The sequence below is a fragment of the Littorina saxatilis genome, linkage group LG1, assembly GCF_037325665.1.
Source record: "Littorina saxatilis isolate snail1 linkage group LG1, US_GU_Lsax_2.0, whole genome shotgun sequence".
Lineage (NCBI taxonomy): Eukaryota > Metazoa > Mollusca > Gastropoda > Littorinimorpha > Littorinidae > Littorina > Littorina saxatilis.
This window is the reverse complement of record NC_090245.1, coordinates 70,859,204-70,872,900: the sequence shown is the minus strand read 5'-3', so window position 1 is coordinate 70,872,900 and position 13,697 is coordinate 70,859,204. Positions and strand designations below refer to the sequence as shown.

Here is a 13,697-nt window from a genome sequence, read left to right as displayed (position 1 = left end):
CACAAACATTACCCTTGGTTCTATGATAAAAGACTAGTCTGTAGATATTTTATTGTCTAAAACTTCGAAACGCCAACACGCTGGCTGTAGGTTTTAACAATGTTCGAACCACTAAGGTCAATTAAACACACATCTGACGTCCAGCGAAATAAGGACGCACCAGATGTCGCAAAAAAAGCTGAAACTTGAAGCAAGGTACAAAAGCAAATTTCCACAAGAAGGAACAGACATTCAGTGTGCCTTAAAGGCACTTTTATTTCGCTCTGCAAAGAAAAACTGCCGATTTTGATATTATGTTCACTAACGCATGCATCTGCTAACCTATGTACTGAACATTTACGAGAGGCGTGCACAAGAATGTGTGACAAAAGCAATGAAAAATCAAAGGGAAAAAAAGCTGTGTGCCTCTTTAAGCTTTGAGAAAGAAACAAAAAACCAAGTCGGCTAACAACTCCATCAAACAGATATTGAATGACAGGATACTAAAGTGCTCAACACCAAGAGGGCATGAACAAAAGCTGATGTGCGTCGTTTTTGATAACCTCAAACAACTTGAAGGACTAGAGTTTGTATAAACAGGATACTGAAGTGTATAAAACGGAAGGTTACTAAAATAATCCTCACTTCTTGATTTGCCGCGTAAGAGCTAGGGCAGGTAATATCGGGAAGACTACGATATCTTTTGAACTGGTTGCTAGCTATCACGCTAAAATCTTGCGCCGAATTGATATTGGAGTTTTATTTTGTCAATCATTTAAAACTAAGTTCAAATGTTACCACTTTGCAAATTAACGCTAGGGTTGATTTTGTCAGTGGTACGTTGTGAATAATACAACTATTAAGTGTGCCCTGCACTAACACACGGAGACTCTGTCTTTTATTATTTTTAACACAACTCGGATGGCTTTTTTCAGTGTTATTTGTACGCAGCCGTTTCAGTCTTATTAACACTGTTAAATCTCATGTTTGGCAACGTTGCTGTGTCTCGCTTTTTCGAACAAACATTTCTAGGACAGGTTCAGTTTGGTCTAATTTTTAACACAGCTGTTACGTTTTTTGGACCGGCTGTTTTTAGTCATATCGGACTAACGCTTTTCTATAATATCAGTTCTGGGCTTGCTTTGTTCAATATCACTTTCGAAAACTGGGTATGGCATGAACAATGCACAAAATAAGACATACAAAAGATTCCGCCCCCAAAAAATAATATAGCCAAAAAGACTTCTAGAATCTGTCATAAGTTTAAAAACATTCTCTGGCATACATTCAGATTTAAAAAAACTGTTGCTGAATTTAATCAGAGTGCCTCTTGGGTCTGTTTGCAGGAAGTTCCCAAACAAAGTGGAACATGATTGCACGTGTTATCGTCGCTCTGTCCGTCCTGTCGCATGGGTGCTGGGCAGCCGCGTTGCCCGGATGCGTGCAAAAACAGAACTGCCACCTGCCGGACTGTTTCTGTCCCACGTTCAATCACCCGGACTTCCAGAAAGTGAAGGACATTCCACAAATGGTGTACTTCGGATTTGATGATGCCCTCACTGTGCAGGTGAGTACGATGAGCCCCCCCCCCCCCCCCATTTTCTCAAGTTTACATATCATCTTACCCACTTCATACGAAGTAACAGCACAGGAATTGTTGCCAATAAAACTTAGATTATCGTTCTTCTGGTGGTAGCATTGTTCAGAATTTTGAATGATTTGGACCACTTCGTCGTTGGCAGAATTACTTGTTAGTTTGATAGTATTTATTGTTGCTTTTATTTCTTTATTTTTGTATTCATAGATTTATTTTTGCGATTGCACTCTGATTTTAACTTTGTTGTTGTTGTTGTTGGTGTTGTTGTTGTTGTTGTTGTTGTTGTTGTTGTTGTTCTTCTTCTTCTTCTTCTTCTTCTTCTTTGTAGTTTTGCTTGACTTTTTGTTGTTGTATCTCTCTTTCTCCCCCCCCCCCCCTTTCTCTCTCTCTCTCTCTCTCTCTCTCTCTCTCTCTCTCTCTCTCTCTCTCTCTCTCTCTCTCTCTCTCTCTCTCTCTCTCTCTCTCTCTATTTCTTTTTGTTTTGGATTGCCCGTTGCTTTGATTCCTTTCACGAAATAACCGTTTGATTCACTGATGTCAGGTGGACACGTTCTACAAACAATTGTTCAAGGAATCTCGCAGAAACCCTAACGGCTGCCCCATCTCCATGTCTCTCTATGTACAGCACCAGTATACTGACTACTCTCTGGTGAGTATTGTGCATCATGACCAATTACAGTATACGTGGCTAGTAACGGTGCAGCATGATTTGACTTTATGCTGTCATCAGTTCCACGAGTTTGGATTCAGACGGGCGCAGTGGCGTGGTGGTAAGACGTCGGCCTCCTAATCAGAAGGTCGTGTGTTCGAATCCCGGTCGCTGCCGCCTGGTGAGTTAAAAGTGGAGATTTTTCCTATCTCCCAGGTCAATTTATGTGCAGACCTGCTAGTGACTTAACCCCCTTCGTGTGTACACGCAAGCACAAGACCAAGTGCGCACGGAAAAGATCCTGTAATCCATGTCAGAGTTCGGTGGGTTATAGAAACACGAAAATACCCAGCATGCTTCCCCCGAAATATAGTGTGCTTTTCCTTCTGCGCCGAGCGGCTGCATTTCAGAGCTCTCTTATATTTCGTACTGTGCGCCTTGAGTCGCCTTGTGGTGAGATATGTGCGCGGTATAAATTCTCGTATTATTATTATTATTATTATTCGCTGGTTCGAATCCGGGCCGGGACGGACACGGGTCAACTTTATGTGCAGACCCAGAGACGGTATCCATCTCCCACCCCCGTGTCACCACAATGGCACGTTAAAGATCTTGGTCATTCTACCATAAGTGCAGATGGCTGATCACCACCTAAACACGCATACATCAAAAGCCGTGAGGGCGTACAAACTCGAATCGTATAAACCAATTCATGTCCAATATAGGCAATTAAGACCTGACGGACAATAAGCCCCTTAACATTTACTTTTTTACTATTATTATTATTATATCTGGAAGGTTTACAAGAAACAAAAAACAAGCGAAGAAACAAACACCAAGTTTTTCAAGATTTTCAAACTGTGCTTTTTCTTCTTTTGGTGAAAACAAGAAACAAATGAACAAATGTAGAAACAAACAAACAAACAAACAAGCAAGCAAGCAAACAAAGCAGTATTTGACATTGATTTGTAATGTAGCGACAAAAGTTGAGGATGACGACGATGACGACAATATTGATAAGATGATGATGGCGGCGATTTATGACGATAATGATGATGATCGTCGACGACGACATTGATGATAATATTAATGTTAGGCGCGTTTGATCGATCTGCGCGATCGCGCGATCGCGCTGCGCGTTTGGTGGATCAATCAAACGCGCACACATCGATCGATGTGTGCGCATTTGATCGATGCAAAGAATAGGCTACAAAGAATACAAGAATCGTTAAAATGCGCAGCTCTTATACTTGCGCATTTGGACGATCTGTCACAAAGTAAGTCCCTACCACACACATACATCGCACGCCGGAAGTGAAAAGTTTCAAATACAGGAATGTTCCGAAATATACCCCAACAACGTTTTTGATTTGTTTGTTGTCAAGCCTCTCAATCTTTCAAACAGTCTCTCTCTCTCTCTCTCTCTCTCTCTCTCTCTCTCTCTCTCTCTCTCTCTCTCTCTCTCTCTCTCTCTCTCAGTCTCCCTCTCTCTCTTAGTCTCTCAGTCTCTCTCTCTGTCTCTCTCTCCAGACTCTCAGTCTCTCTCTCTCTCTCTCTTCTCTCTAGGCTCTCTCTCCTCTCTCTCTCTCTATCGCTCTCTCTTCTCTCTCTCTCTCTCTCTCCAGACTCTTAGTCTCTCTCTCTCTCTCTCTCTCTCTCTCTCTCTTAGTCGCTGAGTCTCTCAGGCTCTCTCTCTCTCTCTCTCTCTCTCTCTCACACACACTTTCTCTCTCTCTCTCTCTCTCTCTCTCTCTCTCTCTCTCTCTCTTAGTCTCTCCCCCCAATCCCTCCTTCCTCATCTCTGTCCATCCCTCTGACATCTCATGAAAACAGCTGAACTTTTAAATCATTTGCTATTACAGGACAATTAAACACTCAATGAGCTAATACATGTGAAATGGATCATCAGGTGCAACCTCGACGCATATATACCTGTGATGTGATGTCTTTGAGGTAGTCTAAGTGTTTGGTACAATATAATCCCATTTTTTCTTCTTTTTTTAAATGTCCTACAGATTGTTGTTTAGACACTTATAGCTAGGCCTACTTCCGGTCATAACTTCCGGTCATTGCCAGCATACGTGTGTGTGCGTAGTATGGTGATTTGTGAGACGGATCGTCCAAATACGCAAGTATATAAGAGCTGCGCGTTTTAACGATTCTTGTATTCTTTGTATCGATCAAACGCGCACACATCGATCGATGTGTGCGCGTTTGATCGATCCACCAAACGCGCAGCGCGATCGCGCGATCGCGCAGATCGATCAAACGCGCCTAACATTAACACCATTTTATGATCATTTTATCCCACCAGGTAAAGAGTAACTACGAGAAAGGCAATGAGATCGGGTCGCACAGTGTCACACACACAAATGTGGATACTGAGGCCAAACTACTCTACGAGGCAGGAACTCAAAAGGACAACCTCATCAGTCTGGGCAAAGTGCCAAGTGATCAGGTATGCATTGAAAGCATTCACTGGAAATGTCTGGTTTAATACCATTTTGTTTTTTTTATTCAATTGAATAGAGTACAACACAGTACAACACAGTACAACACAGTACAACACATTATCCCACATACGTGTGAGATACCACTCATGTCATAACAATATCGTAATCCACAGTTCATGTGAATAGGTCGTGTCTGTCAGGGACCTGATTTCCCACTGCCCGTGATGCCGATCGAGTCACCGAGACAAACGTCATTCTTGGAACACTTTCGAGCTCGTTATTTTTTCTGGAAGTATTTTGAGAACGTACACGTCACGCTTTACTTTCTATGGTGACGTCTCTTTGCTTTGACGTCAACGATTACACGAGGCGTTCCAAGAGACCGAGGTTCCATTTTGAAGCGTCTTCAATGTGGGCGCTTTGACTGAGGGACTTTTGGAGCAAAAGATACGCAAGTACAGTATGTACTGCATGGCAGAATACTGCATGGCTTCCTGTGTGATACCAGTTTTACACTCGTTGTGTTTTCAAATATTGAAAAGCTCGCTTTCGCTCGCAGTTTAATATTTAAAAACACAACTCGTGTAAAACTGGTATCATATAGGAAGCTATGTAGTATTCTCTATGTACAACACAGAACAGTCCAGTACAGAACAGTACAGTACAGTACAGTACAGTACAGTACAGTAAAGCACAATGCAATGCAATATATAGAGATTACACAACGTCATCGAGTGAGGGACCGAAAAATATTGAAACTCGAGGATGATTTTTTTGTGGTATCAACCGAGACCGTAGGTCGAGGTTGATACCACACAAACAAATCATCCGAGAGTTTCAATATTTTTTGGTCCCTCACAAGATGACGTTTGTGTAATTTGTGTATACAATGATAAATTGATTGTATACAATGATCAATCTCTATACCTTCCTGTCACTGGAAGCAGCAACACTTGAAAGCACAAGTTCCCTTGACAAACGTCATTTATGAATGGCGTCATCTATGAATGACGTCACTGTCTAGACAAGACAAGTGCAGGTATCGGCAAACCTTGTCGCGGCAAAGGCGTGCCTTGATACCATTGAGATCATAGGAGATGCACAGCAGTGCCGATACCAGGTTTCTTTAGCTTCACTTTAAAATGATATCAGAACGATAGTTATTCACTTGAAAGTGAACACAGGAGAGTTGTATACAATACAATTCAATGCAATACATTACAATACAATGCAATGCAATGCAATGCAATGTAATGTAAGGGAAGGGAGGGGAAGGGAAGGGAAGGGAAGGGAAGGGAAGGGAATGGAATGGAATGTAATGTAATTTAATGCAATAAAAACAAGTCGCGTAAGGCGAAAATACAATATTTAGTCAAGTAGCTGTCGAACTCACAGAATGAAACTGAACGCAATGCAACGCAGCAAGACCGTATACTCGTGGTCCACCGCTCACGGCATAGGCAGTGAAATTGACAAGAAGAGCGGGGTAGTGGTTACGCTATGCTGCATAGCACGCTTTTCTGTACCTCTCTTCGTTTTAACTTTCTGAGCGTGTTTTTAATCCAAACATATCATATCTATATATTTTTGGAATCAGGAACCGACAAGGAATAAGATGAAAGTGTTTTTAAATTGATTTCGAAAAAAACATTTTGATAATAATTTTTATATATTTAATTTTCAGAGCTTGTTTTTAATCCGAATATAACATATTTATATGTTTTTGGAATCAGCAAATGATGGAGAATAAGATAAACGTAAATTTGGATCGTTTTATAAATTTTTATTTTTTTTTACAATTTTCCGATTTTTAATGACCAAAGTCATTAATTAATTTTTAAGCCACCAAGCTGAAATGCAATACCGAACCCCGGGCTTCGTCGAAGAGTACTTGACCAAAATTTCAACCAATTTGGTTGAAAAATGAGGGCGTGACAGTGCCGCCTCAGCTTTCACGAAAAGCCGGATATGACGTCATCAAAGACATTTATCAAAAAAATGAAAAAAACGTTCGGGGATTTCATACCCAGGAACTCTCATGTCAAATTTCATAAAGATCGGTCCAGTAGTTTAGTCTGAATCGCTCTACACACACACACACACGCACACACACACGCACACACACACACACACACACGCACATACACCACGACCCTCGTTTCGATTCCCCCTCGATGTTAAAATATTTAGTCAAAACTTGACTAAATATAAAAACCAATACAAAACAAGAAGCAATGCAATACAATACAGTACAATAAATACGATACACTACAACACCACACCACACCACACCACACCACACCACACCACAACACACCACACCACAACACAACACAACACAACACAACACAACTAAACACAACACAACCAAACACAACACAACACAACTAAACACAACACAACTAAACACAACACAGCACAACACAACTAAACACAACACAACTCAACACAACACAACTAAACACAACACAACTAAACACAACACAACAAAACACAACACAACTAAACACAACACAACAAAACACAACACAACTAAACACAGCACAACACAACTCAACACAACACAAGTCAACACAACGCACTAAACACAATACAACACAACTCAACACAACACACCACAACACAACACAACACAACACAACACAACACAACACAAGACTGACACAACACAACACAACACAACATAACACAAGACTGACACAACACAACACAACACAACACAACACAACACAAGTCAACACAGCACAACACAAGTAAACACAAGTCAACACAACACAACACAAGTCAACACACAACAACACAAGTCAACACAACACAACACAAATCAACACAAGTCAACACAACACAAGTCAACACAAGTCAACACAACACAACACAAGTCAACACAACACAACACAAGTCAACACAAGTCAACACAAGTCAACACAAGTCACAACGTAGTACAACACAATACAAAACAAATGATGTTAAAAGCAAATACATTAAGATAGTTTATTTAACAGTATCTTTACTGAAAAATAGCCTACCATTAGCGAATATGTAAACACATACCGGGAATGATATTGTCAACCGGTCTTTCGTTCCACTTTAGATTGCATAAATTGGATGTTTTTACTACACTCTTTAGTTTTAAGACTGCAATTGCGTCTGAACGTCGCCCTTCGACGCTGCATCCCGAGACGTACCCTGTATGCTGCACTGCGCCGCCCTTTCTTTTATCATGTCTACCTGCATTGTCAAATAAATCAATAGATGAAATAATAAAAACATAAATGAATAAATAATTTTAAAAAAACAATAGAAAAAAAAAATACATAAACATTTTTTTTTTTAATCTGCTCAATATCACTTGTCTCTCCTCACTCCAGGTGGTAGGGTGGAGAAGCCCCAACCTGAAACCAGCCGGCGACGCCCAGCCGGAGGTCCTGAAGAGTCTCAACTACACCTACGACATCACTCTCACCTACACCAGAGCAAGCGCTGACGACAATGTCCCCTGGCCCTACACCCTGGACTACGGCTACCCATATTCCTGCGGCGTCGCGCCTTGTCCCAGTTCTGACGTCAGCCACCCCGGGTTCTGGGAGATACCCGTTTCCGCCCTGTACGATCCTGTCTCAAATTTTCCCTGTGCTTACGTCGACAGCTGCAGACCCTCTGGAGAAGATGCTGCCTTCAACTATCTGTGGAGCAACTTTGAAAAGGTAAGGCTTTTTTGAAGGTAACTGTTTTCCACTATAACTCAAATATTGTATTATATCATATTGTATTAAATTACATTACATTACATTACATTACATTATATTATACTATATTATAGTATATCATATTATATTGTATTATATATTATATTATATCCCATGACTTCCCTTCTTTGTCTCTGTTACTTCAGTATGGGTATATATGTTGTATTTTTATAGCTCAATAAATACATCATGGACTCCAAAAAATATATGATAGTGCAGATTCCGATTTGGGCAAAGAACTACTTTCCTCCCGACCTTTGACCTCGCGCCGAACAATGTGACACATTTGTATGAAGTTCCAAAATCGTATTGCACGGCTCAGAAAACCATATCAGTTGCACGCAAAAATGAATCTCAGAACTGATCTGATGTATGGGATGCAATAAACAAACGTTTCCTTCATTATGAAAGCAATGCAGATCGAAAAAAACGAACATTCAACTTACAAGATACCCAGATGCTAGCGAACCAAAACAAAAACACGAGTACCCTCCCTTGCATCGTTAGCAGACGACTTTTGAGAGTCAGTAATGTGTTTGGTGTGCGTCTTCAGTTTCTCTGGCAGTGTCGGTGTGGGAACTGACAGAAGCTAGGGAGCACAGATAATAGAAGCCCTGTCACATAGACTAATCACACAATCAATACACATTTGGCTCATGTTTTAAATGACAGTTTCGAGTTTGTTAGTCAAACTCAAAGCAACAACACTGTCACTGGTGACATGCGTAGCGAGACCGAGAAGCATCCTTACCTGGCACGGTTTGGCTTCGCTATCAAACATCGGCTGTTTCACGTGTTTTGCGAGCAAGTCTACTCTTTTGCCTGGCTCTGCAGTAAGTCCACATTGGCGATGAAGGTATTCAAGAACTTAACATGTGTGTATTTTTCCGTAATCCAGTCATATTCCTTCAAAATGCAATCAATCGGCGGTGACAGACGTGTCAGCAATTCGCGACTTCACCAAGTCGGTCCCGTTTTCCTCACACCCATACCAGTTTAGGTTCATTCATGCAAACACACTCGCAAAACAGTTTATCACGTAGATACATTTCAAATAGGGAGCAAATGGTTAAATCTAAACCTACATATTTGTTCCCTAAAATTTGCTTCTCTGTCAATAAGCCTAATTGTATAATAACACGTTCGAGAAAAACAACGTGGAATCGATTCTGAATCGAGTAAGCCAAATGGGTCCCAAACCCGTTTCGCCCGTTCTGCCGACCTGAAACGCAAAACAAAAGAATTGTGCGCTTCAACTAAATTAATTTCTATACGACTTCATTACTTTCTTGCAACTTATGAACCTTTACTTAAAGCTTTTAAATGGTCTGAAAGTAGTGTTACCGTGTACTTCTCGATGCATTCATTCGTTTTATTTTTTCAGCGACGGTCACTTAGTTTAAGGTTGCAAAAGGGCTAAGTCTCGCTGGCACCACTGTTTTACAGTCCACAGATCGCAACAGTGCCGCTAGTAGTCTACACTTTGTGTTTGATGGTAGAATGGGATATACAGATTACAACACTCGTGGTTTTTTATATGGCTTGTATTTCAGTCAAGACCCAGCGGGAATATCAATCGAGAGCCACTCGCCAGAGGCTCGTGTCTCCCGATGATATTCATCCGCTGGGTACGGCCGGGTCTTGACTGAAATACAAGCCATATAATAAAAAAACGCTCGTGTTGTAACCTATACATATATAGAGGTTACAACACGAAACAGGAAAGAGATCGTCGTCAGATTGAATTACAATAACATTAACACGCTTCCATTTGAAACTTCTCGGTCTTCATCGTGGATTGACGCCCTCCCAAAGTCTAAATGAAGCCCTCTGTCGCTTCGCTCCGTCGGGCTTCAATTACCTTTGGTCGGGCGTCAATCCCCGATGAAGACCTCGAAGTTTCAAATGGAAGCATGTTAATGTGTAATTATCATTTTCATTAACTTCTTGTCCCATCGCTGGGAAATTCGGGTGACTACCTCCCATTGGAAAGCTAGCAGCAATAGAGTCGCGCTACCCAGGTGTATGCGTGTTTATGTGTAATCAACCACCTGCACTTATGGCAGAATGACCGAGGTCTTTTACGTGCCACAGTGGTGACACGGGGGTGGAACATGGATACCGTCCCTGAGTCTGCACATAAAGTTGACCCGTGTCCGTCCCGGCCCGGATTCGAACCTCACACAAGGCCAACTAATGAAAGTGAATTATCTCTAGTTGGCCGTGTGCGCAAAATGACCACCACTCTAGCATTGAGTCCATTATTATCTAAGATTACAATGTGCAGGTATACACTTCCAACCGTGCACCTTTCGGCCTCAACATGCACGCGGCCTTTTTCTACTTCCCCGGCTATCTGGAGGCAACCAACACCTTCCTGGACCGTCTGCTGCAGAAGGACGACGTCTACATCGTCACTGCCAAGCAGGTCCTCGACTGGATGAGGAATCCCGTCAAGGTAAATACCGGCTAGGGTAGAGTGAGAGCAAAAATACTGGAATAATTGTGTGTGTGTGTGTGTGTGTGTGTGTGTGTGTGTGTGTGTGTGTATGTGTGTATGTGTGTGTGTGTGTGTGTGTGTGTATCTATACATCTATACATATAAATAAAAGAGAGTGTCTGTCTGTCTGTGTGTGTGTGTGTCTGTCTGTCTGTGGTCGCCATACCTCAGAGATGGCAAAAGATAAGCACAAGATATTTTGCATGCACACTGCCCTGGACCCACAAATGTGCACCTGGGTTTTAGTTTCTCCAGACATTGTTTCCTTCCTCGGATAATTACCCTCCCCATCTATCAATACAGTCGATATAGTGCAAGGGAGGTAAGTCATGCTTTGTCACCCACGGAAGGGAGGTAACTCCCATCAAACCAGTATACCGTGTCATTCTCAAGGGTTACCCCCCGCCCGCTATCATTCCGCCGCCCCCCCCCCCCCCCACACACACACACACATTAACCCTGCCCCCTGCTCCCCCTCCCTGCCTTCCAGATCATCGCGAATAATGTTTACGAAACGATCGCCTCAGTGAAAGATCACGAGAATTTACAGATTTCTCTCCCCTGTTCAAAAAGGTATGACGCGCTCACTCATGAGGTATGCGTGCTTTGATCAGACGGTAACTACAGTGGGTGTGAGAAGGGGTAAACAAATCACGAAGAACACGTTGAACCAAATAGAAACTTGCCTTGCCTATACATCCAAATGTATGAGCTCACACTGTCATTTTTCTTATCCACATTGGAATAAGATTCGAGAGGTTTCTGAGAGAGGGGAGAGCAGAAACACCCGGGCGAAGCCGGGCCTGACTGCTGGTATATCTATCTATATATATATATATATATATATATATATATATATATATATATATATATATATATATATATAGAGAGAGAGAGAGAGAGAGAGAGAGAGAGAGAGAGAGACTAAGAAAGAGAGAGAGGGAGACTAAGAAAGAGAGAGAGAGAGAGTACTACATGGCTTGCTTACGAAACACTTGCAATTCTTTGTTTGGCTTTTCTTTTCCTTGATTTTATTATAAATATATTATAGATATATAGATATATCAGTAAGTGTGTGTGTGTGTGTGTGTGTGTGTGTGTGTGTGTGTGTGTGTGTGTGTGTGAGTGTGTGTGTGTGTGTGTGTGTGTGAGAAGCGATATCCACTCAAAATATTCAGCGTACCTATTTAGATCCACACGAAAAGCTCGGGCTCAGTCATCATCGCGATTTGTAAAACTTATTCATATTTTCCTCCTCCAGGTGTCTGATATCAGCCAGCTGCCAGAATTTAACTGCGAAGCACCACAGCCTAGGTCAACCACCCCTCGCCCAGCAACGGTTCAGCCAGACGCTAGCACAACGTCCAATCCCTCTGACTCTGAGACAACGCCCGCTCTTCCTGACTCTAACACGACACCTGCAGTCTCTACCCTGCCTGAGCAAACATGCGAGCGTAACTTGCTCGAATGCAGGAGTCGGTGCCCTCCCTAATTTCAACAAGTTATTGAGCACATTCTGCAAAGTGTCCATTTAAGGTAGTGTTGTTTATTTTACAGGCAGCAGGCAAGACACAAGCCACACACACACTCGCTCTTTTATTCATCCTAATTCAAAACATTCACAAAAACAAGCACACTCACACAATCTTACACCCCCCCTCTACCGTTCGCCCCACCCACATAAACTAACACCCACACACACGCACGCACGCACGCACGCACGCACGCACGCACGCACAAACACATACACACGTACGTACACACACACACACACACACACACGCACACACGCACACATGCACACACACACACACACACTGACCATAGCTTGAGTTGTTAACCTTTTACGCGTTCTTGTTTATGTTGCATGTCATTTGTTAGGCAAGGCAAGGCAAATATTTTATTGCAAGAAACCCCATAGGGGTATATAATAACTAAACAAATAAACAAGAACAATAAAGGTTTCTTACGTCAATTTAAATGTTCGTCCTTATTCGGTCGGCTGGGTATCAGTGTGTGTGTGTGTGTGTGTGTGTGTGTGTGTGTGTGTGTGTTAATTTGTATGTGGGTGTGTGTGTGTGTGGGAGTGTGTGTGAGGGTCAACTAGATTAGTTTGTGGATCCAGATCTCCGACAGTCCAAGCACTGGTCCAAGCTAGATGACTCAATGAAAATGTTAGTCTCTCCGTCAGGTGACTGCCACTCCGGGAGGCCAATACTATCCCCTGTCAGTGCCCATAATTATGTCTCACCTCCTGAGTCCCCTCCCCCTCCAAGCCACTGAGTGACGTCCTCTGATGTCAAAGTGACATATCATTCAATTTGGTGTGTGTGTGTCTGTGTGCACGCGTGCGTGTTTGTGTGTGTGTCTATTACGCTTTGCGTCCATTTACACACGTGTATATGCTTAATTGAAAACATAATTAGCACGAAGAAAGAGCAAAACACGTTATAACAAACTAAACCCGTAATTGCATATTTTAATACAAAATGTAAATACTTCAAGCTTCCCTGATAATAATTTAATGGTTTAATGCTTTAACAAAAGAGCAAGGCAAACATCTGTACTATTATACCAGCACATGCAAACCATTCAGCAAGGGAAAACACAAAAATCCTGAGCAACTGCCAATGCACAAAGTTCATCATTTTGTACATGATTCCGTGGTATCCGCATGTGCCTGTGAAGCTTAACGGCGTATTTAGACAAAAACATCCAGCAATGAACACTAGATGATGAATATAAAAACGCGCTGGTGGTGTGTGCACTTGAA

At 42.0% G+C, this 13,697-nt stretch overlaps 1 protein-coding gene across 1 annotated transcript; it reads left to right on the top strand.

Moving 5' to 3' along the window:
- Window positions 1-526: 526 nt before the first annotated feature.
- Window positions 527-12,899, top strand: LOC138977522 (chitin deacetylase 7-like). Its single transcript, XM_070350364.1, has 7 exons — window positions 527-655; window positions 1,326-1,546; window positions 2,118-2,225; window positions 4,540-4,683; window positions 8,047-8,382; window positions 10,712-10,882; window positions 12,186-12,899. Exons 2-7 carry the CDS (start codon window positions 1,349-1,351, stop codon window positions 12,414-12,416), a joined length of 1,188 nt encoding a protein of 395 aa, XP_070206465.1. The 5' UTR covers window positions 527-655; window positions 1,326-1,348; the 3' UTR covers window positions 12,417-12,899.
- Window positions 12,900-13,697: the final 798 nt, after the last annotated feature.

Bases quoted from the DNA above. Each gene is read 5' to 3' on its own strand.
- LOC138977522 (XM_070350364.1), top strand. From the start codon at position 1,349: ATGATTGCACGTGTTATCGTCGCTCTGTCCGTCCTGTCGCATGGGTGC. The intron at 2,226-4,539 runs GTGAGTATTGTG...TTATCCCACCAG, and splicing joins AGTATACTGACTACTCTCTG to GTAAAGAGTAACTACGAGAA. The intron at 4,684-8,046 runs GTATGCATTGAA...TCCTCACTCCAG, and splicing joins GCAAAGTGCCAAGTGATCAG to GTGGTAGGGTGGAGAAGCCC.